The sequence below is a fragment of the Lissotriton vulgaris genome, chromosome 2_1 (genome assembly GCF_964263255.1).
Source record: "Lissotriton vulgaris chromosome 2_1, aLisVul1.2, whole genome shotgun sequence".
NCBI classification, from domain to species: Eukaryota; Metazoa; Chordata; class Amphibia; order Caudata; family Salamandridae; genus Lissotriton; species Lissotriton vulgaris.
The window spans coordinates 51,175,062-51,200,147 of record NC_141687.1 but is presented as its reverse complement, the minus strand read 5'-3'; the positions used below and the strand labels follow the sequence as shown (position 1 = coordinate 51,200,147).

At 46.4% G+C, this 25,086-nt stretch overlaps 1 protein-coding gene across 1 annotated transcript in view; it reads right to left on the bottom strand.

The window, feature by feature from the left end:
* The window catches only part of CFAP65 (cilia and flagella associated protein 65), a 464,473-nt gene that overhangs the window by 133,443 nt on the left and 305,944 nt on the right, over positions 1–25,086 (bottom strand). Inside the window, exons 17-18 of the mRNA XM_086954439.1 lie at positions 21,315–21,443; positions 13,756–13,981 (exon numbers count right to left, since the gene is read on the bottom strand). Coding sequence (XP_086810565.1) covers positions 13,756–13,981; positions 21,315–21,443 — 355 coding nt within the window. The remainder of the gene's footprint in view (positions 1–13,755; positions 13,982–21,314; positions 21,444–25,086) is intronic.

The window sequence follows — 25,086 nt, the reverse complement described above, 5'->3', positions numbered from 1 at the left end:
TGTAGTGTAAGCACCAGAGCAGGACACGTCTTACAGATATGTAGTGTAAGCAGCAGAGCAGGACATGTCTTACAGATATGAAGTACAATCAGCAGAGCACAACACATCTTACAGATATATAGATTAAGCAGCAGAGCACGGAACGTCTTAAAGATATGTACTTTAAGCAGCAGAGCAGGACACATCTTACAGATATGAAGTGTAAGTACCAGAACAGGACACATCTTACAGATATGAAGTGTAAGTACCAGAGCAGGACACGTCTTACAGATATGTAGTGTAAGCAGCAGAGCAGGAAATGTCTTACAGATATGAAGTACAATCAGCAGAGCACAACACATCTTACAGATATATAGATTAAGCAGCAGAGCACGGAACGTCTTAAAGATATGTACTTTAAGCAGCAGAGCAGGACACGTCTTACAGATATGAAGTGTAGGTAGCAGAGCAGGACACATCTTACAGATATGAAGTGTAAGTACCAGAGCAGGACACATCTTACAGATATGAAGTGTAAGTACCAGAACAGGACACATCTTACAGATATGAAGTGTAAGTACCAGAGCAGGACACGTCTTACAGATTTGAAGTGCAAGTACCAGAGCAGGACACGTCTTACAGATATGTAGTGTAAGCAGCAGAGCAGGACATGTCTTACAGATATGAAGTACAATCAGCAGAGCACAACACATCTTACAGATATATAGATTAAGCAGCAGAGCACGGAACGTCTTAAAGATATGTACTTTAAGCAGCAGAGCAGGACACGTCTTACAGATATGAAGTGTAGGTAGCAGAGCAGGACACATCTTACAGATATGAAGTGTAAGTACCAGAGCAGGACACATCTTACAGATATGAAGTGTAAGTACCAGAACAGGACACATCTTACAGATATGTAGTGTAAGCAGCAGAGCAGGACATGTCTTACAGATATGAAGTACAATCAGCAGAGCACAACACATCTTACAGATATATAGATTAAGCAGCAGAGCACGGAACGTCTTAAAGATATGTACTTTAAGCAGCAGAGCAGGACACATCTTACAGATATGAAGTGTAGGTAGCAGAGCAGGACACATCTTACAGATATGAAGTGCAATCAGCAGAGCAGGACACAAGATTACTGCACGATTTCGCCTGAGGCTTGAGCCGGGCGGTCCTCTTTTAAACTTGAGACCTTTATTGTACTGCTAGCACTTGCCCTGTGTGTCCGCTCCCCCCCCCAGCACCAGCGCGCCGATCTGAATTGCGACGCTGTTATCTCACCGATTTAAGGGTGTAGATTCTATTTTAACAATTACATTGGCACTTTAGTTTTACCTACCTAGCTAACGCTGCCTCCCCCCAGAGTTTCCGGCCGATTTTAGGGCTGGGATTCCAGGGACTCGGGTGGAAGTGATTACGGCGGCCATCTTGGGTGAGTCACCTGTATAAAATCAAGGCAGGGGCTCATTTCTTGAGATTACTGCACGATTTCACCTGAGGCTTGAGCCGGGCGGTCCTCTTTTAAACTTGAGACCTTTATTGTACTGCTAGCACTTGCCCTGTGTGTCCGCTCCCCCCCCAGCACCAGCGCGCCGATCTGAATTGCGACGCTGTTATCTCACCGATTTAAGGGTGTAGATTCTATTTTAACAATTACATTGGCACTTTAGTTTTACCTACCTAGCTAACGCTGCCTCCCCCCAGAGTTTCCGGCCGATTTTAGGGCTGGGATTCCAGGGACTCGGGTGGAAGTGATTACGGCGGCCATCTTGGGTGAGTCACCTGTATAAAAACAACCGGCCATGGCTCCGCGCAGCGGACGCGTTCAGCAGGCGCGCCGCAATCGCGCCGGAGGTGCGCCAGAGGTAAGCCCGTCTGTGCCCGTCCGTGCTGCGGCCGGGCACAGGGCCCTCCCCCTGGTCAAAATATGTCAGTAACCTCATATACTAGAGAGGAGTTACTCTCATTAAACATTCCTAATGAGAGATGTCTAAATATCATAAATGTAGCTGACTGTTATGGTCCGCTTTCCTGTAGTTACTGCGGCCCGCTTACAATCCTTGAAAACTGTAAAACCATACCCCGACTTTCCAAAACTATGAAGGGAGGCTTAATCAATGCTAGATCCATGTGCAAACACGCCGCACATATCCACGATATGATCGAAGAGAATGACTTTGACTGGCTCTTCATCACGGAAACGTGGCTGAAGGACTGGTGTACCCCCGATGTGGTCAATGCCTTACCACAGGGGTATCATATCCAACGCTCTGATAGGCAAATCAAACAAGGAGGAGGAATTGCTATTGTGCACCGAGATTCCATAAAGTGTACCACCTTTGACCTCCCTGATATAAAAGGAGCAGAGTGTCTAGGCTTCTGCCTTCATACACATGAATCTAATATCTTTTCTGGAGCTCTGATATATCGCCCTCCCGGTTCTCATAAGGAGTTTCTGGAGAGTTTTACCGAAGCGTTCAGTAACATCATCCCTAAATACGCTAACTTTACTATTTTGGGTGATATAAACTTCCATTTGGACACGAATACTGACCCTAATACCAGGGAGTTTCTAGAACTTCTTAATATGTGGGGGCTATCGTTATTAAACAGAGACCCTACTCATGAAGCTGGACATATTCTAGACTGTATTTGCACGAATCTAATGACCCTTAAGGCAAATAAACCCTGCCCTCAGATATGGACCGATCATATGCTTATTCCTTTGGAACTAACTATAGCAAAGGAACCAGCGAACAAAAGGCAGCGAATAGTACCTTCCCAAAATAAACACGATTGGAGTCAAATTAGTCAGGACCCGGACTTTCAGGATCTTATGAAACAGGGCAAACCCACCCTGACGGGTGACACTGAGGTAGACAATGAGACCTTTAATCATTGGATCACGACTAGTCTAGAATTAATTAGTACTAAGGGATTAAAGAACATGTCTAAGAAAAAGAAAAAATAGCACTCTGGTTCTCACAATCTCTTAGAGAGAAGCGTGCAGAGGTTAGACTATTGGAGAGGAAGTGGAGACGCTCATACACAATAGAAGAACGACAAATTTATAAAGAAGCAAGAAATCAATATCATGTGCAGATTAAAGACGCCAAAAAAGCATTCTTCTCTGAGGCAATTTCGTCGGCAGAAAATAAGCAGAAGCAGATCTTTAAAATAGTGGATGACTTCCTAAATCCAAAGATTACCAAGCAAGACATCCCCCCCTCTCAGACCCTATGTGACTCCATTGCAAACTCTTTTGAGGCAAAGGTCCAGGAGCTCACAAAAGCTTTCCCTACACCATTGATGGGATATAAAAAGGGAACATTAGACCCAGATACCAGAAGGGTGGAGTTGAATGAATTTCTTCCAATTAGTTTGGAAGACAGCCGTCAGGCAATCTTGACCGGAAGATCCGGATCTCCTTTTGATCCGTGCCCCCCCAAGGTACTACATTCTTTGATTGATCTAGTGAACCCGATTATTAATAACATAATAAATTCCTCCCTTGCATCAGCCACAATCCCTCAGGAATGGAGGTTAGCGGCGGTTCAATCAATCAATCAGTGACACTTATAGAGCGCGCTACATACCCGTAGGGTCTCAAGGCGCTGGGGGGGGGGGGGGGAGGGGGGTCCGCTACTGCTCGAACAGCCAGGTCTTCAGCTTCTTCCTGAAGGAGAGGTGGTCTTGGGTCAGGCGCAGGTCGGTCGGGAGGGAGTTCCAGGTCTTGGCGGCCAGGTAGGAGAAGGACCTTCCTCCTGTAGTCGCTCTTCGGATGCGGGGGACGGCGGCTAGGGCGTGGTTGGCTGATCGGAGGTGGCGTTTGGGAGCGTAGAAGTTGATCCGGCTGTTGAGGTAGCTCGGGCCTTGGTCATGTAGGGCTTTGTGTGCGTGGGTGAGGAGGCGGAAGGTGATTCTTTTGTTGACGGGGAGCCAGTGAAGGTCTCTCAGATGTCCGGTGATGTGGCTGGTTCGTGGGATGTCGAGGATGAGTCTGGCTGAGGCGTTCTGGATCCGCTGGAGTCTCTTCTGGAGCTTGGCGGTGGTACCGGCGTAGAGGGCGTTGCCGTAGTCCAGTCGGCTGGTGACGAGGGCCTGGGTGACGGTCTTCCTGGTCTCGGTGGGGATCCACCGGAAGATCTTCCGTAGCATGCGTAGGATGTTGAAGCACGCCGAGGAGACGTTGTTGACTTGCCTGGTCATGGAGAGGGAGGAGTCCAGGATGAATCCCAGGTTGCGTGCATGGTCTGTCGGTTTGGGTGCGGTGCCCAGGGCGGGAGGCCACCAGGAGTCGTCCCAGGCGGAGGCGGAAGAGCCCAGGATGAGGACCTCCGTCTTGTCAGAGTTCAGTTTCAGGCGGCTGGTCGTCATCCACTCGGCTACCTCTTTCATCCCTTCGTGCAGGTTGGCTCTGGCGAAGGCGGGGTCGTTGGTCAGGGAGAGGATCAGCTGGGTGTCGTCGGCGTAGGAGATTATGCTGAGGTTGTGTTTGCGTACGATGGCCGCGAGGGGGCTCATGTAGACGTTGAAGAGGGTGGGGCTCAGAGATGATCCTTGAGGGACGCCGCAGATGACTTCGGAGGCCTCTGACTTGTACGGTGGTAGGCGGACTCTCTGTGTTCTTCCGTCGAGGAAGGAGATGATCCATTCCAGCGCTTTGTCCTGGATTCCGATGTTGCTGAGGCGCTGTACTAGGGTGCGGTTGCAGACCGTGTCGAATGCCGCGGAGAGGTCTAGGAGGATGAGGGCCGCTGTTTCTCCATTGTCCATCAGGGCTCGGATGTCATCGGTGGCGGCGATGAGGGCGGTCTCGGTGCTGTGGTTGGCTCGGAAGCCAGACTGTGAGGGGTCGAGGGATCCGTTCGTCTCGAGGAAGGCGGCCATCTGCTTGTTGACGGTCTTCTCGATGACTTTGGCTGGAAACGGGAGGAGCGAGATGGGGCGGTAGTTCTTGAGTTCGGTGGGGTCCGCTGTTGGTTTCTTGAGCAGGGCGCTGAGTTCGGCGTGTTTCCAGCTCTCTGGGAAGGTGGCGGTGTCGAATGATGTGTTGATGATGTCTCGCAGGTGGGGTGCGATGACAGCGTCGGCCTTGTTGAAGACGTGGTGAGGGCAGGGGTCGGTCGGTGATCCGGAGTGAATGGAGTTCATCGTGCGGATGGTGTCTTCGGTGCTGATCGGGGTCCAGGCGTGAAGGGTGGTGGTGGGGGGTGGTTGTTCGGTCATGGTGTGCGTTGGTTGGTTGTTGAAGCTGTTGTGTATGTCCGCGATCTTGTTGTGGAAGTATGAAGCGAGGGAGTTGCAGAGGTCTTGCGATGGGGTGATGTCGTTGTTTCCTGCGCTGGGGTTGGAAAGCTCTTTCACGATGTTGAAGAGTTCCTTGCAGTTGTGTGCGTTGTTGTCCAACCGTTCCTTGAATGCTGTTTTCTTGGCGGCGCGGATTAAACCTCTGCAGAAGAAAGCGCTGGCCGATCCCACCATTCTATCAAACCTACGGCCAATTTCATTACTACCGTTCCTCTATAAGCTCACCGAGGCAGTTGTAAATAAACAACTGACCAAATTTCTGGAGGATGAGGATCTTTTACAACATAACCAATCGGGTTTTAGAGCCTCCCACTCAACGGAATCAGCTCTCCTTTACACAACTAAGACACTGAGGGCCGCCATGGATCAGGGGGACATAATGTCCTAGTTTTCCTGGATCTGTCGGCGGCCTTCGACACGATCTCGCATGAGATACTGATCAACCGTTTAGCTACGGTGGGCATAGGGGGCACTGCCTTGGCATGGATGGAAAATCTCCTTGTGGATAGGAAACAGATTACTGTTCTCGGACAGTATCTATCAGCTAAAAAGTCAAATCCCACATGTGTACCCCAGGGATCAAGGCTAAGCCCGGCGCTGTTTAATCTATATATGACACCTTTAGTTGAGCTAATACCATCATTTTAACATCAATACAGTATCATACGCAGATGATACTCAGCTCATCTTAGTATTAGACAGCAAGTCCAAAAGAGCTGAGGAGAATCTTGGAAATTGCCTCACTGCAACCTTCAAATGGATGAAGGCTAACCATCTGAAATGCAACACGGGCAAGACTGAAATTCTCCCTGTGGGTTCCCAAAATCTGTTCTCCCCCCAGATGTGGTGGCCCCCAAATGAGGAAATTCCGCCAAAAACAGTACTATCCGCACGTAATCTGGGAGTCAGATTTGATGAAAAACTCTGTTTTAAACAGCAAGTGGTTGCAGTGGCAGGATCTTGCTTCAACATCATCCGTGGACTTTGAAAGTTTTTTAACTTTCTCCCTTTAGAAGCAAGGAAGACAGTTGCAGTGGCATTAATTTCATCACGCTTGGACTACTGCAATAGCATATATGCAGGAGTGAATAGAGCTACCCTGCATAGGCAGCAGGTTGTCCAAAATGCTGCTGCACGCCTGGTGCTTAATCTTCCTAGGAGATCTTCTGCCTCTGCTGCCCTAAAACAGCTACACTGGCTCCCCATACATAAGCGAGTGCTTTTTAAGATACTGGTAATTACCTTTAGAGCGTACCACAAAAAAGGGCCTAAATATCTGCTCTCACGGTTCAAGCCGTACATACCAGTTCGGAACCTGAGGTCATCAGATATGTGCTTTCTGACAGTGCCCAGATTTAGATTGGCCACCAAAGGAGGAAAATCCCTGGCCGTTCTTGGTACCAAGGCCTGGAATAAACTCCCACAAAGCCTACGGCAAATCCCCACTGAGATCGAATTCAGGAAAGCCCTGAAGACCTGGATTTTTAATTTACTAGACACAGTTAGCAAACAGCTAGTCTAGGCTCTAAATGTCTCTCAGGGATTATGAAATTTATGTGAGTAGTGTTTCCGGCCCACCATTCTAGGCTACGGACTACAGCGCCAAGATGCTCCTTGGAGCGATAGAATGCGCTTTATAAAAAATATTTTACATTTACATTTACGTCTTACAGATATGAAGTGCAATCAGCAGAGCAGGACACGTCTTACAGATATGAAGTGCAAGCAGCAGAGCAGGACACGTCTTACAGATATGAAGTGCAAGCAGCAGAGCAGGACACGTCTTACAGATATGAAGTGCAAGCAGCAGAGCAGGACACGTCTTACAGATATGAAGTGCAAGCAGCAGAGCAGGACACGTCTTACAGATATGAAGTGCAAGCAGCAGAGCAGGACACGTCTTACAGATATGAAGTGCAAGCAGCAGAGCAAGACACGTCTTACAGATATGAAGTGCAATCAGCAGAGCACCACACGTCTTACAGATATGAAGTGTAAGTGGCAGAGCATGATACGTCTTACAGATATGTAGTGTATGTAGCAGAGCAGGACATGTCTTGCAGATATGAAGTGCAATCAGCAGAGCACAACACGTCTTACAGATATGAAGTGCAAGCAGCAGAGCACCACACGTCTTACAGATATGAAGTGTATGTAGCAGAGCAGGACACGTCTTACAGATATGAAGTGCAATCAGCAGAGCACAACACGTCTTACAGATATGAAGTGCAAGCAGCAGAGCACCACACGTCTTACAGATATGAAGTGTATGTAGCAGAGCAGGACACGTCTTACAGATATGAAGTGCAAGCAGCAGAGCACAACACGTCTTACAGATATGTAGTGTATGTAGCAGAGCAGGACATATCTTACAGATATGTAGTTTAAGCAGCAGAGCAGGACACATCTCACAGATATGAAGTGTAAGTGGCAGAGCATGATACGTCTTACAGATATGTAGTGTATGTAGCAGAGCAGGACATGTCTTGCAGATATGAAGTGCAATCAGCAGAGCACAACACGTCTTACAGATATGAAGTGCAAGCAGCAGAGCACCACACGTCTTACAGATATGAAGTGTATGTAGCAGAGCAGGACACGTCTTACAGATATGAAGTGCAATCAGCAGAGCACAACACGTCTTACAGATATGAAGTGCAAGCAGCAGAGCACCACACGTCTTACAGATATGAAGTGTATGTAGCAGAGCAGGACACGTCTTACAGATATGAAGTGCAAGCAGCAGAGCACAACACGTCTTACAGATATGTAGTGTATGTAGCAGAGCAGGACATATCTTACAGATATGTAGTTTAAGCAGCAGAGCAGGACACATCTCACAGATATGAAGTGTAAGTGGCAGAGCATGATACGTCTTACAGATATGTAGTGTATGTAGCAGAGCAGGACATGTCTTGCAGATATGAAGTGCAATCAGCAGAGCACAACACGTCTTACAGATATGAAGTGCAAGCAGCAGAGCACCACACGTCTTACAGATATGAAGTGTATGTAGCAGAGCAGGACACGTCTTACAGATATGAAGTGCAAGCAGCAGAGCACAACACGTCTTACAGATATGTAGTGTATGTAGCAGAGCAGGACATATCTTACAGATATGTAGTTTAAGCAGCAGAGCAGGACACATCTCACAGATATGAAGTGTAAGTGGCAGAGCATGATACGTCTTACAGATATGTAGTGTATGTAGCAGAGCAGGACATATCTTACAGATATGTAGTTTAAGCAGCAGAGCAGGACACATCTTACAGATATGAAGTGTAAGTGGCAGAGCATGATACGTCTTACAGATATGTAGTGTATGTAGCAGAGCAGGACATATCTTACAGATATGTAGTTTAAGCAGCAGAGCAGGACACATCTCACAGATATGAAGTGTAAGAAGCAGGACCCGTCTTACAGAAATGAAGTGTAAGCAGCAGAGCAGGACACATCTTACAGATATGTGGTTTAAGTAGCAGAGCAGGACACGTCTTACCGATATGAAGTGTTAGCAGCAGGACACGTCTTAAAGATATGTACTTTAAGCAGCAGAGCAGGACATATCTTACAGATATGTAGTTTAAGCAGCAGAGCAGGACACATCTTACAGATATGAAGTGTAAGTGGCAGAGCATGATACGTCTTACAGATATGTAGTGCAAGCAGCAGAGCAGGACACGTCTTACAGATATGAAGTGCAAGCAGCAGAGCAGGACACGTCTTACAGATATGAAGTGCAATCAGAGCAGGACACGTCTTACAGATATGAAGTGCAAGCAGCAGAGCACAACACGTCTTACAGATATGTAGTGTATGTAGCAGAGCAGGACATATCTTACAGATATGTAGTTTAAGCAGCAGAGCAGGACACATCTCACAGATATGAAGTGTAAGTGGCAGAGCATGATACGTCTTACAGATATGTAGTGTATGTAGCAGAGCAGGACATATCTTACAGATATGTAGTTCAAGCAGCAGAGCAGGACACATCTTACAGATATGAAGTGTAAGTGGCAGAGCATGATACGTCTTACAGATATGTAGTGTATGTAGCAGAGCAGGACATATCTTACAGATATGTAGTTTAAGCAGCAGAGCAGGACACATCTTACAGATATGAAGTGTAAGTGGCAGAGCATGATACGTCTTACAGATATGTAGTGTATGTAGCAGAGCAGGACATATCTTACAGATATGTAGTTTAAGCAGCAGAGCAGGACACATCTCACAGATATGAAGTGTAAGAAGCAGGACCCTTCTTACAGAAATGAAGTGTAAGCAGCAGAGCAGGACACATCTTACAGATATGTGGTTTAAGTAGCAGAGCAGGACACGTCTTACCGATATGAAGTGTTAGCAGCAGGACACGTCTTACAGATATGTTTTTAAAGTAGCAGATAAGAACATCTTACAGACATGAGGAGCTAGATTTAATTATATATATTTTAAAGGCACGAACCCAACGCTACACAAAAGGCACTTCTTATAGGCATGAGGTGTAAGTTGCTGAGCATGACACAAATTTTACAGGTATGAGGTTTAAGCTGAAGAGCAAGGTATATTTGTCTTTGCAAAGCACTAACCAGCCACGCAACTCAGGTGCCGGCACAATTCAGAGTGGAACCGAGAGAAAAACACAAAACCCCTACACAACCTAACTGATAGTACAACACCGCAACACAAAATAAAAAAAGATAATACAACAGAATAGCATAACAAAATACAAAATAACATTGCTACACCAACACAGTTAAAGCAGAAAAATACACCATTCCAACACCACAGTAATGTCACATGATTGACCACAGAAAACCACATCATAATACAATACAGCAACACAACTGCACATTGCAAATCAACAGCTGCAATAGTGTACCTGAGGTGCAGCAGTTAAGATGTTGCACCACGTTACTATCTATTTTTTGTAATTAGCATTTTTGGTAAACTAATATCTGGGGAAAGTGACATAAGAAAGGTTAAAAGTATGATGGTCAGGTTAGGAGACTTTGAAATATTCTTAAACTAGCAGACAACCTAAAAGCCTCCCTCACCCTCGCCCCCGTGGCCGGACTGGGATTCCTTTAAACACTATTATCTGGACTAGTCAGGTTACATGGAGGAAAGCATCTATTGCATTCCACAGCGAAGCCCCAGTTTATTAAAGGTATTAAAAATATTGACTGTCTTCTCCATCAGAATGGCTAATCTTTTCATGATTTATTTAAGTCACTACTGAAGTGCATGAAGGCAATATCATGAAATACATTTTATTGACGTCACAGCAGTTGCTCAGCCTTGAATGCTTCAAATATTAACCCCTTCCACGCTGATGACGAGCTGGGCTCGTCATGGCATAGCCTCCTCGCACGCTGATGACGAGCCCAGCTCGTCATGAATAATGTAAAATAGCAATTCCCAGCACAGGAGGGGAATTGCCTTAGCAGCCATGGAGTTAATGGTGAAATACCTTTGTCTGGAAGCAGAGCACCCAGCCGTCACGGCTTAAAGAAACTGTTTAAAGGCATTGTTGTGCAGTACAAGGTTGTTTATACCAGTTATAATAAAAATGTGTAAAGCTTTTAATTGGCGAGTGAGAATTTGTATAGATCGCAATTATTGAACTTCCAGTAGTTCACAACTTCCTGCTTTACCTGTGTCTATGTCTTGTGTGCATTTTTAAGCAAACTGAAATATTTCCAGTATTACTACTATTAATATCACTATTTTAAATAATTTAACATTGTTCCTACAGGGTTTTATTTTAAGTCCCTAACTCCATGATTTTCTAATGGAAGAAGCTTGCAATATCAGTAGTTGGCATGTGGGGTGCTACACTTACTCTAACTGGAGAACCTAACTACTGTTTTGGGTCCCTGTTTGGCTATGGTAACTAGAGAAGTTTGAAGCTAGAGGCATAATCTTTTGTTGGACGCCTCTCTTAACTCCTCCCTCATCCTTCCTAAACCCCAGCGTATTCCTTCCTAATCCCCACCTCTTTAATATTAGGTATTCCCCATTATCCAGCCACTCCCCTGTGTCCCACCCACATTTACTACTAAAATGTATATCTACGTGTGAGGAGACTCTGTAGTCTGGGCAGAGATCTCTGCATCTATAGATATAGGAGAGGTGAAGGTGTAAATTCTGAGCGTAGGTTTGTGAATAGCATTTTGTAGTATATTTTGTAGTACTACAAAACACAGTGTGTGAATAGGCCCCATAGTGTATAAGCAGCACCAGGAGGGCGAATCTTACAATATGAATTGCAAGAATATCTTGCAGGAGCAAAGTTAAGGGGCAGATCGAGTCAGAGACATCTTAAAAGCATGCAGTGTAAGCCGCGGAGAGAGTCACATGTTAGAAGCATACAGTCTAAGAAGGGTAATATTTAAGGCACAAGGAGTAAGAAGAAGAGCTATGCTAATTTTATGGTCAGAAGATTTAAAAATAAAGCAGCAGACGGAGGAAATGAGGCTGGCCCATCACGGCCTGCCTCTCTCTAGGAAACAGGCTTTTGACTCCCTAAATTAGGATTCCATTTTTTGGGCATTTTGCTGATTTGGATTTGACCCCCCTAACTGCTTGGATGGATTCAACTACTTTCAACTACTTTACACTAATCCCACTACCAGGCTCCAGATGGACCGCTATATATCGAAGCCTTACCCCGTGGCCAGAGACAACAGACAGGGAGGCCCCTTTTCCACTCTGCTCTTCATATTAGCCAATGACAGCTCTCATACACATTAGTGGGCAAGATCGAGGTATACCCATAGGAAATCAAACATATGCCATATCGCTGTGTAGAGACAATATGATTCTTTATCACTTCAATGTAGATGGGTACATCCACTCCCTAACTTCCACCCTGAATAACGTCGGAGGGATCTCGGGCCTCCTAGTCAATGACAAAAAATCCTTTGTCTCCCCATTCAGAAAGCATCTTTCCAAGAAGTGCGTACAGCTGGGGACTGAGGACCTGACACGGCCCCTCAGACATACCTAGGGGTGCAGGTCTACTATGAGGAGGAGGACCTTCTGGAGGGCACCTGTTGCAGGGCGATGCACTCACTAAAAACCCAAGCGGCCTTCAGGATAACCCTGGTTGTTTGTGGCCGGGTGTGTTGCACTGTTTTAAACTGTGATGCTGCTCTGACTGCTCTACCTTTTCTGCAATATCCCAGTACTGATCCTCACTCACGTCCTCTGGGATCTAACTCCCTCTTACTCACACTTATCTGGGGAAACGGGTGGAAAACAGTTGTGTTACACCATCTGCAACTTCCACCAATCTACAGCAGAGTGCGGGCCCCCAACTTTACGCAATACTATCTCACTGCCTAGCTTCAATGGGTGGCCCTTTGGCTGGCTTGACATCATACAGGCATGGTAGGTCTCCCCCATGCATATATCCATTTGGGCCAGCTTAATTCCTTACAACTGCCTGGTCACCGACCGAGGGGCCAACAGCTATTCCTTTTGCAGACGGCATGAGAATGCCTGAGATGGGGGTTACCTGGAGCTACAACCGTCCGACCGTCCTCACTGCTCGTCCTGCAGATGAGGTGTGTAGTGAAAGACCGGTTTCTCACTGGCGGCACCCTAGAGGGCTTAGGACAGCCGGCCCTTATACTCTTGCCGACCTCTTTAGTAATTGGGAATTGATGTCCTTCCAGGACCTCCCCAAACTCTTCGACCTCCACTTGGAGCCTTTTTGACTTATGGTGCACTTAGGGCAGCGCTACAACAGCACTGGAGGACCCAGGGATCTCAGACAGCCCAAGACCCAATAGTTTAGACATTTTTTGTTTTCCTTCGATTTAAATCATAAAAAGACTATATAATGTGTACTTGTAAAGCGCACATTCCCCCCAGGGTATCTTGGCGCTAATTAACAGATGTTTCATTTTACCCAGCTCAATGGTACTCATTTTTTCTACCTCAGAAGGATCACAGGCTGAGTGGACCCACAGCGATTTGAACCTGTGACCATGAGGTCGAACACAGGTCCCTACAGTGGACGCATTAATCCACTAAGCCACCAGACAATCATTGCTTCCGCATCAGTTTTGGAGATTGACCTGGAAACAAAATCAACCATATCAAACGAATTGATAGACCAGAGGACCTTCTTACAGCCTCTTCACACATACTAATGCTGCACAAAAACATGCTATGCCTGACTACATGTCCCCCGAGATCCTTGTAATGCAACTGTAAGACCCTGTCAATATAAACATATTAAAAAAAAGAATAAAGTAGCAGACAGCATTGTACATGCAGCTTTAGGCACAAACAGGAAACTAGATAGGCAGGAGGTCCAATCACCAGAGTGTTACCAAGACACAGAGATTATCATCTACTCTGGGACTGTGATTGGTGAATGCACTAGGAAACTATCCATACGTATTATCCTCATCTCTCCTCATGGACCTATCAAAAGGTTTGTCTCACCTATGCCGTGTAGGCACCCTGTAGGTGAGCTCGGGTTGTGTAGGGTCCCTCTCCAGGTAAGAATTCAGAGTTTCCAGGGAAAACAGCCTCCAGAGCTGCATTCTGGTGATGCAGCCAATGCTGCACTCTGGAAGGGCATCAGTGATGGAAAGTAATGGGTAGATCCCCTGGGCAAAGGCCTTGCACAGCAGCTCCTTCTGGCTGATGGTCCTGGCAGGATCCAAGGCTGGCAGAGAGAGATGAAGACAAACAAAGTAAGCAGAAGACATTGGCAGCAGACCTATGCGCTCTTCTGAGAATCCATTTGAAGAATGCTAGAACCATGTGTAGTACCAAGCACTAGATACAAGCACGCTAAACAGCTACATGTCCATCAGCATAAACGGAAGGATGGAAGCTAAATTGTTTAGCCTCAAAGGTAAAAAGCATAATTACTGCATGACACACATTTATTAGCTGAGAAATACAAATAACTCCCCTTTGCACAGGGAGTCAAATCTGACTGAGAGCTAAAGATGGAGAATCAATCAACCACAAACCAAACAGGCCCTTTCAGACATATATCTAAAATATTTAACAACATGTCTGCCCTAAAATGACAAGGCAGAGCAATCACAGTTAGAGCAATCATCAGAGGCAAAAAACAACATCAGCAACACCATCAACTTCAACTACCAAAATATACTGCCAGAATGCAAAGAAGCAGGTTCCAAACAATCATCTGATTCCACAAATGCACAGGTCTTCCTCAGCCATAAACACATTGGCTGCGTTTTATATCCAGGGGCCAAAATTGAAAGTGTCCCCATCATAAAAAGACACACACAGATTACATACAGAAAATCAAACCGGATTACCATCATGAACAAAAGCTGCAAACAGCCACCTAAAAACAAACAATCTATTCTAGGGGGAGGAAAGTGGCTTTGCAAATTCAAAAGTGTGAATTGATAAACACATTTATTTACAAATACACGCACATGGTCCTTTGTAAAACGCAGAGAATCACTTCATACTCCAAACAGTGTAGAAAAGTAAATAGAGCAAGGCCTCCAGATAAAGAGGGTCGCCTCATGGAAGGCAAAGGATATACGCCTGCATTTTGAAACAGAGATACAACTTTGGGGGTAGAAACTGGTGGGAGAATTCAGTACCAATATCAAGAACATTGGGATGGTTGGAGAGGCTCCAACAGGACCGGGGCACGAAACCTTTCTTTTCTCCCTAAAACCTCATAAGACATCTAGAAGCAGGAGGCAATGCTCCAAAGGCAGTCAATGAAGTGAGACCTACACTCTGAAAGCAATGCAAAATAATGCATAAAAAACGCAGCAAGCTGCGGAAGAGTAAGGGACAAACAATCTGGCAACTCACCTGTTAACACTGGAGTTATCTGAAAAAAGTAAAGGTGGATTTGAGGTTTATTTGCACAGAACTTACCACAAACTTCCGAGGGAATGAACAGACTGTGGAACTGACCACAACAGAGATGGCAGCTTGAGTATCAGCTGTCTGCCTTGAACTAGGGTTGGGTAAACTTGACAGATGTCAGACTTCAACAAACCAAGGAAGAAATTGAAACCAGATCCACAGGACACAAGAACCCTCAGCAGCAAACAAGTCACAGTAGATACTCAGGCAGGCTCAGCTTTCCACAAGCATGCGTCTTTAACCTAAAGTTCTTCCTGAGTACAATTAGAGTGAGTTCAGCTGCGTGGGCATAAGACCTTGGTAGAAATGAAATTACCCTATTTACAAGTTAAAGTTATCTCAAGGATAGCCACAAGATACATAATTAGGCTCACTGTGAAGCAACCATGATTTAGAGAAAAATATGTGCTTGGGTTGTAGAACCAGACATTATAAACTCATACTAAGAAGATGAATAAGGCTTAAAAGTCTGGAATCTGAGCCTTGGGAATAACCCTTGCAAAGGAGTGATGTGAAGATCAAGCGGTCACTCTAACTCCTTTGCAGCACCACCTTCTCAGGAAAGCAGCAGTTGCAGCCCTGCCAGTGTCAATGTGTAATCAATCAAACAGCATTTGTAAAGCGCAGCACTGTGGCCCGAGAGGTATCTCTGTGCTGTGTCTCCGTTAAAGAGCCAATTCTTGAGACTCTTTCTGAAGTCTGCCAGCGAGGAGGCTGTACGGAGCTGGAGGTACAGGTCGTTTCAGGTCTTGGCAGCGATGTAGGAAAAGGAGCGGCCAATGCTGCAGCTCCAACAGGTGTGGGGTGTGTGTGCAAGGGCAAGTAAAGAGGAGCACAGATGTCTACAGGGCTGGTTGAAGTTCAGTCGATGGCTGATGTAGGCAGGTCCTAAGTCGTGGAGGGCTTTGTAGGTGTGCGTGAGGATCTTGAATGGAGAGCCAGTGGAGGTCTCTCGTGAGGGGGGCAATCTGGGTTCATTTGGGGAGGCCCAGGATAAATCTAGCTGAAGCATTCTGGAAGGTCTCGAGATGCAAGCATTGAGGGCATTCCCGTAGTAGAGGTGGCTGGTGACGACGGCCTGAGTGACAGGTGTTGAGTGGGATCCAAGATTCCGAGGAGCATGCGGAGTGTGTGGAAGAAAGAGGAGGCGACTGCGTTGACTTGTCATATTAATTCCATCAGACGTGGTCCTACTGGTTGCATCATAGCCTTCACTGATGTAAGCCACTACCTACCAGGATAATCTGCATTAAATGTAGCCTCATCCTGTGAAAACACTGCAGTACTTTAAGCAATTAAATGTCGTCTACCCATCCTATAATCATCAGACAGAACGATGGAAAAGCAAAGCACCCAGTTTGAGTCGAACCTATGGAATCTCCCCTCTGCCTTAGAGGATGAGAAAGGGTCAACAAGGCTTGCAATTCATTTGGCTGGGTATGAAACTCTCTAGGCAAGCAGGTTGAGTCAATATCAAACATACTATGTCTTCTGAGAACAACTTGTGTGGCAAATTTGCCAACAAAGCCGGACACTCACCTTTCTTGCCACAGTTATTACCACCAGAAAGATCATCTTCAGAGATTAGAATTTCACATCACAAAAGAGCCCGTACCATAGTAAGTGACACCTGCTCACGATTCCTTGATTAACTGCAAGCCAGTGGAGTCCCAGAAAGGGAGGGCGCATCTGGCTCTCTCCGGAAAATGCAGAGGGATGGGCACTAAGCACCAACAACTGCATACTTTTTTTCAGCAATTACAATTAAGCATCTAGTATACCAGGGAAGATGAGAGCAAATCTACAAGCATCTGGTCATATCACCTATAAGGCAGCGGCGTGCTATTTAAAGGTAGGACAAGTAAACGTTTAATGGTATACATATCCTTAGAGTTAGAAGGCCTGAAAGGCTCTTTTCACTGTAGTAGGGTTAGCCGCTTCATAGCAAAGTACTGGAAATACAATCTTAAATTTAATATTTGCTACCTCTGCTTAGGTAACAGCTACAGTCATAATTTAACTTTTTTAAATATTTATTACAAGCCCAATTCATTGGTAAGTCAGGTTTATGATAAATATTTTAGAGCAGGTATTTTTAGAAAAGTTAACCTTTCAATTGACTAAAGCTTCTAAGGTCTTTCACTGCCTGTCAGTTGTCACCTGGCAGCTGATGGCTCTTTTGCGGTGAGGTTTGAACTGCTCCAGGAGCAGACAATAGGCAAAGCTTACCCATCTAAACGTGATAAAATATGCAGGAGAGGCTGGAAGGATCCTTTTTTACATTAAAGTGCCAAAGCTAGCTTGAATGCCATTCGTGGTTTTTCATAGGAGACTTAGGGTGCCTCACCGTCACAGGGAAACGTTAGCCGACATTTGGGCAGTGCTCTTTTAGTGTCCTGCCAGGCAGTCGGACTGTTTATCCACCCTGTGCCGCCTCAAGCCTATTCTGAGTTCCCAACTCTGAAAGGAGATACTATCTTCTTTTTGAACTCCATGCTTGAAATGTTCAGGTATGCAGCATTCCCATCTGGAGCAACTGTTGGCTCCTAGGATCCTTTGGGGCCCGTCAGGGTTCATGCTGGCAGACACGCCTGGCACAGTTTGTACCTTCTGTTCCTCAGCCTCCAGTGCTGCCTTGAGTGCTACAGATGTTGAAATTCCCTCTGAGGATCCTTCTTCCTGCATCGCAGCGGGCACATCTCGATGTCTCTGATGCCATATGCGGTGCCAGCAACTTGTACGTCCCATACACCAGTCCCATTTGAGCCTCCTGGAGATCAGCCTCTGTAAAAGTCGGAGGCAATTCACCAAGGTCTATGCAGGTGGGTCAAGGCTTCATGGAGGACCAGCAGTTTAGAAAACAACAGACAGAAGGAGCATGGAAACAATATTGGTGCACAATGAACAAGATCTTTGGGTCAGAGGTGGGTTGCATTGACATGCCTGAAAAGGTTCTCCATGACACAGACGAAAGCCATGAGGCAGCTAAATTACTACCTCCCCTCTCCACTGACACTGAAAAAACTGTTTTATTAGGGTGCTCCGCTCCAAATCGAGGTGAACTCACTGTAGGAAGGTAGAAACCTTTTAGCATGGTTACCCCCTCTTTATGCTGGTGTCAGTATGTTTTTTTTTACCAGTCTTACTGGGATCCTGCTAATCAGGACCCCAGTCACTCAGCTTCCTCCCTAAACAGACTATGGTAAGTACTTCTGTACCTTCAAAATTGGATGCTGGTCTACCCTTGTAAGTCCCTAGTATATGGTACTAATGTACCCAGGGCATAGGTACACCTGGGCTGCAGCATGCATTGTGCCACCAATGAGAGACCATCCAAACTGTTACTACAGGCCAGACATTGTAGCCTGTGTAAGTTGGTGCTAGCACCACTTATGACAGATACACGTTTTTTTTTATATCTGAGGTCACTACACTTAAAACCTGTAAGTCACCCCTCAGGCATGCATTTCAATATTGAAGGCAAGGTGCAGGGTTATCAGTGTGAGGATGGCCCTGCATGAGCAGGACACGCCTACAGACCCCAGAGTCGATTCTCCAGGCCATCCGTCATTACGCAATGGCTAACTATGTAGTGGCTGTGCTGAACCTGGGCATGTTGAAATCATGCCCCAACACCATTACAGGTATTTGGGGTATGATTCCATGCTCTAAGGGACACCTCCGGGAAGCCCCCCAGTAATAGCATTTCAAGGTCTGCCAGCAAGCTAGTGCTACTGCCGACCCAGATATGATTCTGCTCTCCCGCTGCTTAGATGAGCTTGAGCAGGGGAAGGTAGAACAATAGGTTTCCCATCACTGAGAGGTGTGACCACCTTTCAGACATGACTTAGTGTATTGGGCTGGGGTGGGGGTGCTTGCCAGCACCACCAGACTGCTTTAATGGGCACATTTGGTGCCCTCCTTGCATGCACCGGATTGAGCCAGTTCTGGGAGCCTGTTGCTCCCGCTCTCGTGCGAAACTGGACAAAGGACATAGGAGTAGCCTCCCCTCTGTCCATCCCCCACTCTAGGAGGGGCCCCATAGTCGTCCTAATCTGCTTCCTAGGATATTTAATGGCTTAACTGTGGGTGGGTCCTCAGAATCGTCGTGGAACAAGACGCAGGCCTGACACCAAGTCACTCTTTGACCATCTGGACACTTGGACTTCGCTGGACTTTGCCTGGAACCGAGACTGCATATAAGAAGACTCCTGGTCTCGTTGTGCAAGTCTTATTCGTCGTCTGGCTCTGTGCTTCTTTCAGGATCTTCAACAGACCTGTGGGCATCAAGGAGACCCAAAGTGATCTCCCTTGGAGAGAAGGAGTCACTCCCCTCCATCTGCAGGCACCACAACGAATCAGACAGGCATCCTGGTACTGACTACCCATGAACTTCGAAAGGCTCAGCAATGCAGGTGGTGGTTCTGCAACTTCATTGAGGCCTGAACTTTCCTCTGCGCAATTTGGAGGTCAGTATCCCTCTTCGGAACCGCTGGGACAGAACCCCTGCGTACTGCATTGACTTGCTATTACAGATGTTATCTTACCTGTGCCGCCGAGCTGGGACCTTTCTATCCTTCTCTTTGCTCATACACCAAATGCTGAATTGGAATTCAGCTCTGTGACAAGATTGCAGTTGAAGTTTGAATGGGATGCAGATTATGTCTATCCATTTTAATAATCAGCCTACAACACAAGTAATCTGATGGCTAGATCACATACTGATGTTCTAAATGCATGTCTTTAACACGTCTGTGCTAGAGGTGCTGACAATTCCCCATGAGATGATGGGGATTAGTTTAAAATGATATGAATTTTTGAAAGATGCATTGCTTGGTACTTCAACATCAGTGTGGGCAGCAATCGACAATATCATGTTTCAGCAGGAAAATCACTTTAAAGAGATAATACAGACCATGTATGGTCCAGATATGTACCCTAATAATAATTGCCAACAAGGTACTGTGTACCTTCAATAGCTGCTGTTGATGAGGACCTGTTAGGCTAGAAGTCAAATCTTCCCTTGACTTAAATGGCAAATGCTGGCATTGCAAAGAAATAAATCAAATAAGACCACGGACCTTCCCGATTCACATGCTTACAGCTCCAGCGGCAGAGTGCCGTGTCACACACAACTGTTGTGGTGACAGTACAGTGGAACGCTGGATCCTCTGATCATCTGCATTGCTGTTCTATGATTTTAAAGATTTGAAAACATTAATCAACACAAAAACAATAGCTTGTCAAGGACAAGAATTCGAAATCAAATACTGGATATTGACAACCAAATTAAAAGTTGAACAGTGGCTGGCAGATAGATCACATGTGGCGACACTGGCATGGCACACCGCCTCAGCGACCAAGGCAGTATCTCCTTAGAGGCCTGGTAGCACTCCACAGTAGAGTATGATTGAGGCATTGTTGCTACTACAATACATCTGCTATCTTTTGTGGTACACTGCTGTGTTTGCATGTATTTCCCATATGTTAGCACCCAGATTGCTTTGAATCGGCTCTGGACCCATGTTCGAATTGGTAAGTGAATTTCTCAATATGTTTAGTAGTTTAGTAGTTTTAGTAGTTTTAGCACCGCATCACTACATATTGGTTGGGTGTTATACCACAATATTGCAGTCAAAATATCGACCTGCAGATATATTTTGATCATCATAACATCCAATCCCAAAATATTATCAATATTTTTGGGGTCGATAAGAAGTTCGCAATATATCCTAAGGTCGATATTTCAACGGCGATTTATTGACATACCTACTAGATGGAAATGTTTGTCTGTACTATTTCGCAACATGTCAGTGTTGCATTATTAGCTTGTACTTGATTACAAATTAAAAAAGTGTATGGATGACGGCCATGTTCTCGCTGAATCCACCTCTTAGGAGGTGTTTACTAATTCCAGTTTGTGCTATACAGGACACATTACTCCACATGAGTCCTAATTTCTCTTGTACTTGACTTTTGCGGATTTACAAAATAAAATGAAAAATAAGAAATAAGTCACAGAGCTTCCAAAGTCACATCATTGATTTAAAAGTGGAAACCAGAATTAGTTTCCAGGTCTCCTAGTTCTAGCCCTTGCAATCTAACCACAGCAGTCCAACATAATGTACCTTTCGGAGTGAGGACAGCGTAGCTGATTGTCCAGGTGTACTGAGCTCTACGCGGCGGCCTCGCAGTGACTCTCAGGACCAGCTTTGTCCTGGCTGGAATCATCCCCGTGCTCTGCTCCACTTCCAAAGCTGAGGAAAGGACAGTAGAGACTGGCATTATTATACAAGGAAAGGAGGCACTGGGGGCACGTGACAGCGACAGTAAAACAGAGAGTGGCACACAGGAACCAAACGAGAACCAAAGGAACCGAGATTGACAGATGGGAGCCAAGGTTGACACCAGGGAACTGAAAGTCACACACAGGAGACAAGGATTGACAAGAGGAAGCCAAGATTGGCAGACTTGAGTGAGAGTGGCACACATGCAATGAGATTGCAACACAAGAGCTGTGAGTGGCTCAGTACAGCCGAAGTGACACACCATCAGAATTAAGCGTGACACACTGCAGCTCAGAGTAATGCAAAAAAAACAGAATGAAGCAGCAGAACTCAGAGTAGGACACTGGATCTGAGCATGATACACTGGAGCTGAGAGTGATACGCTGGAGCGGAGAGTGATACGCTGGAGCTGAGAGTGATACGCTGGAGCTGAGAGTGATACGCTGGATCTGAGTGTGATACACTGGAGCTGAGAGTGATACGCTGAAGCTGAGAGTGATACACTGGAGCTGAGAGTGATACGCTGGAGCTGAGAGTGATACGCTGGAGCTGAGAGTGATACGCTGGATCTGAGTGTGATACGCTGGAGCTGAGAGTGATACGCTGGAGCTGAGAGTGATACGCTGGAGCTGAGAGTGATACGCTGGATCTGAGTGTGATACACTGGAGCTGAGAATGATACGCTGGAGCTGAGAGTGATACACTGGAGCTGAGAGTGATACACTGGATCTGAGTGACATACTGGAGCTAAGAGTGAAACACTGGAGCTGAGAGTGAGCTGAGAGTGATACGCTGGAGCTGAGAGTGATACGCTGGAGCTGAGAGTGATACGCTGGAGCTGAGAGTGATACGCTGGATCTGAGTGTGATACGCTGGAGCTGAGAGTGATACGCTGGAGCTGAGAGTGATACACTGGAGCTGAGAGTGATACACTGGATCTGAGTGACATACTGGAGCTAAGAGTGAAACACTGGAGCTAAGAGTGAAACACTGGAGCTGAGAGTGAGCTGAGAGTGATACGCTGGAGCTGAGAGTGATACACTGGAGCTGAGAGTGATACGCTGGAGCTGAGAGTGATACACTGGATCTGAGCATGATACACTGGAGCTGAGAGTGATACGCTGGAGCTGAGAGTGATACACTGGAGCTGAGAGTGATACACTGGATCTGAGTGACATACTGGAGCTGAGAGTGATGAACTGGAGCTGAGAGTGAGCTGCGAGTGATACGCTGGAGCTGAGAGTGATACACTGGAGCTGAGAGTGATACGCTGCAGCTGAGAGTGATACACTGGATCTGAGTGACATACTGGAGCTAAGAGGGAAACACTGGAGCTGAGAGTGAGCTGAGAGTGATACGCTGGAGCTGAGAGTGATACACTGGAGCTGAGAGTGATACGCTGGAGCTGAGAGTGATACACTGGATCTGAGCATGATACACTGGAGCTGAGAGTGATACGCTGGAGCTGAGAGTGATACACTGGAGCTGAGAGTGATACACCTGGAGCTGAGAGTGATACGCTGAAGCTGAGAGTGATGAACTGGAGCTGAGAGTGAGCTGCGAGTGATACGCTGGAGCTGAGAGTGATACACTGGAGCTGAGAGTGATACGCTGCAGCTGAGAGTGATACACTGGATCTGTGTGACATACTGGAGCTGAGAGTGATACACTGGAGCCAAAAATGATATGCAGGAACTGTGAGTGACACACTAGAGCTGGGAGACACACAGAGGAGCTGATGGGACGGAAAAGTCCTCTACATGGTACCCAAGTGTCCAACTGTACTGATGTCTGGATCCCTAATGCTGATTTCTTTTGGTCATAGGCAAACACGAATCATGCGTTTGCATCCTGACATAGGCCTGTCTCATGGATTGGGCCAGAGTGCTACCCTCATGGTGGTGAAGCACTACTGAGTTCACCAAGCGTTAAGCAACATGACAACGGCAGTGGCAGCATACCGTGTAGTAACCAGCAGGAGTGATAGGTCCTTTTTAACCTGCGCCACTTGAGCGAGGCAAACAGGCTCCCTCATTTTAAAAAGTTCCCTTGCTGTGTGCCTAACTTAACCTTGGAATACATCGGTTTGGTGTGAAGTGCTGATCAGCGCATGAGTGGTGCATCTGTGGTGGGTGTATGTGTGCTTGAGAAGGGTACACTACAGGGAGACTGCAGTACTGTGCAGTGTGTGTAGGTTAAAGGCATGTGCTAGGTGTATGTTTACTAATGAGTGGAACAATACACAAAGGATGTAGTGTTGTGTTGTGCAGTGCGTGCAGGTTAAATGTATGTGTTTCGTGTATGTGTACCTGTGAGTGGTGCACTACATGAAGTGTGCAGTGTGTACATATTAAATGCATGAGCTAAATATATGTGTGCCTATGAGTGGTACAGTACATGGATGTATGTGTGCCTGTGGATGTTACAATATATGTAGGGCCTGGGTTATATTTCTGGAGACCCAGGCTTGCATTGTGAAACATGGAGAGGAGGTACATAAATCTCCCCAGACAGATATGCATATTGATTGCTGCATCTCTGTTAGCTTGGCGCAACACACTGCAGAGTGGAGAGCCAGGCTCCCCTGAACCCCTCTAAGGGTGCTCTTTGAGGCAGTGAGAAGTCCAAAGGAAGGGGCATCTCAAGAAGGAAATGGTCTGATAAGAGAATCATGAAGAGTAGGGATGGGGCCCTGGGCTAAACCTTTGATATACATATCACTGTGGCTGACATCCAGGTCTGAACTCTAGTCACCCCCAAGGCCTGTGTTGTGTGGCTATCAGTTTTGGAGTCACTCCTGTTGTGACAGACAGTTTTTCAAGCAGCAGACATCGCAGTGAAATGGACAGTTCAAAGGAACCAAAATCCCAACATAAAACTCAAAAGACTCACATTTTGTTAGCAAGATCCAGGAATCCTGGGACTGGACATATATCCCAAGTGCTTCGTGGAGGAAAAGTTTGCTGGAGGCTCTGGACCTCCCCAGCCTCTAGAGAACAATAGTCATAGAAAGGTTGTGAGCATGTATTCCTCCTTTACCAATATTTCAAATTGCTCCCATCAATGGGTGAGTCACGCTTGATTGTTGTGGTATACTTGTATAGCGCGACCTGTCACCACCAAGGGCATCCTGGCGCTTTTGACCCGTGATCCAAGCGAAAGCAATAGCTCAACCTATCCTGGGGAAAAGGTAAGTTTTCAAAGCCTTTCTAAAGGCTAAGAGATCTTCAAGACTTCTCAGGGATATTGGCAGAGAGTTCCAGAATTTGGCCGCCGCTACTCTGAACGAGCGGCCGCCCATCCTCACTCTCTGGAAGCGCGGAACTACCAATAGCCTGGACGACGAGGAGCGTAAAGCTCGAGATGGACGATACCAGGCAAACATTCGCCGCAGAGGGATTGGGCCCAGGCCATGGATAGCCCTGAACACAATACACTCTGCTTTGTAGCGCACCCGTAAATGGACCGGCAGCCAATGAAGTTCCTGCAACGCTGCCGTAGAGGAGCTATGATAGGGGCGAGAGAGGGCGAGTTTGGCAGCGATGTTTTGCACCCTTTGCAGCTTGCCCAGAAGTGTTACCGGGGCCTCCAGAAGCAGTGCGTTACAATAGTC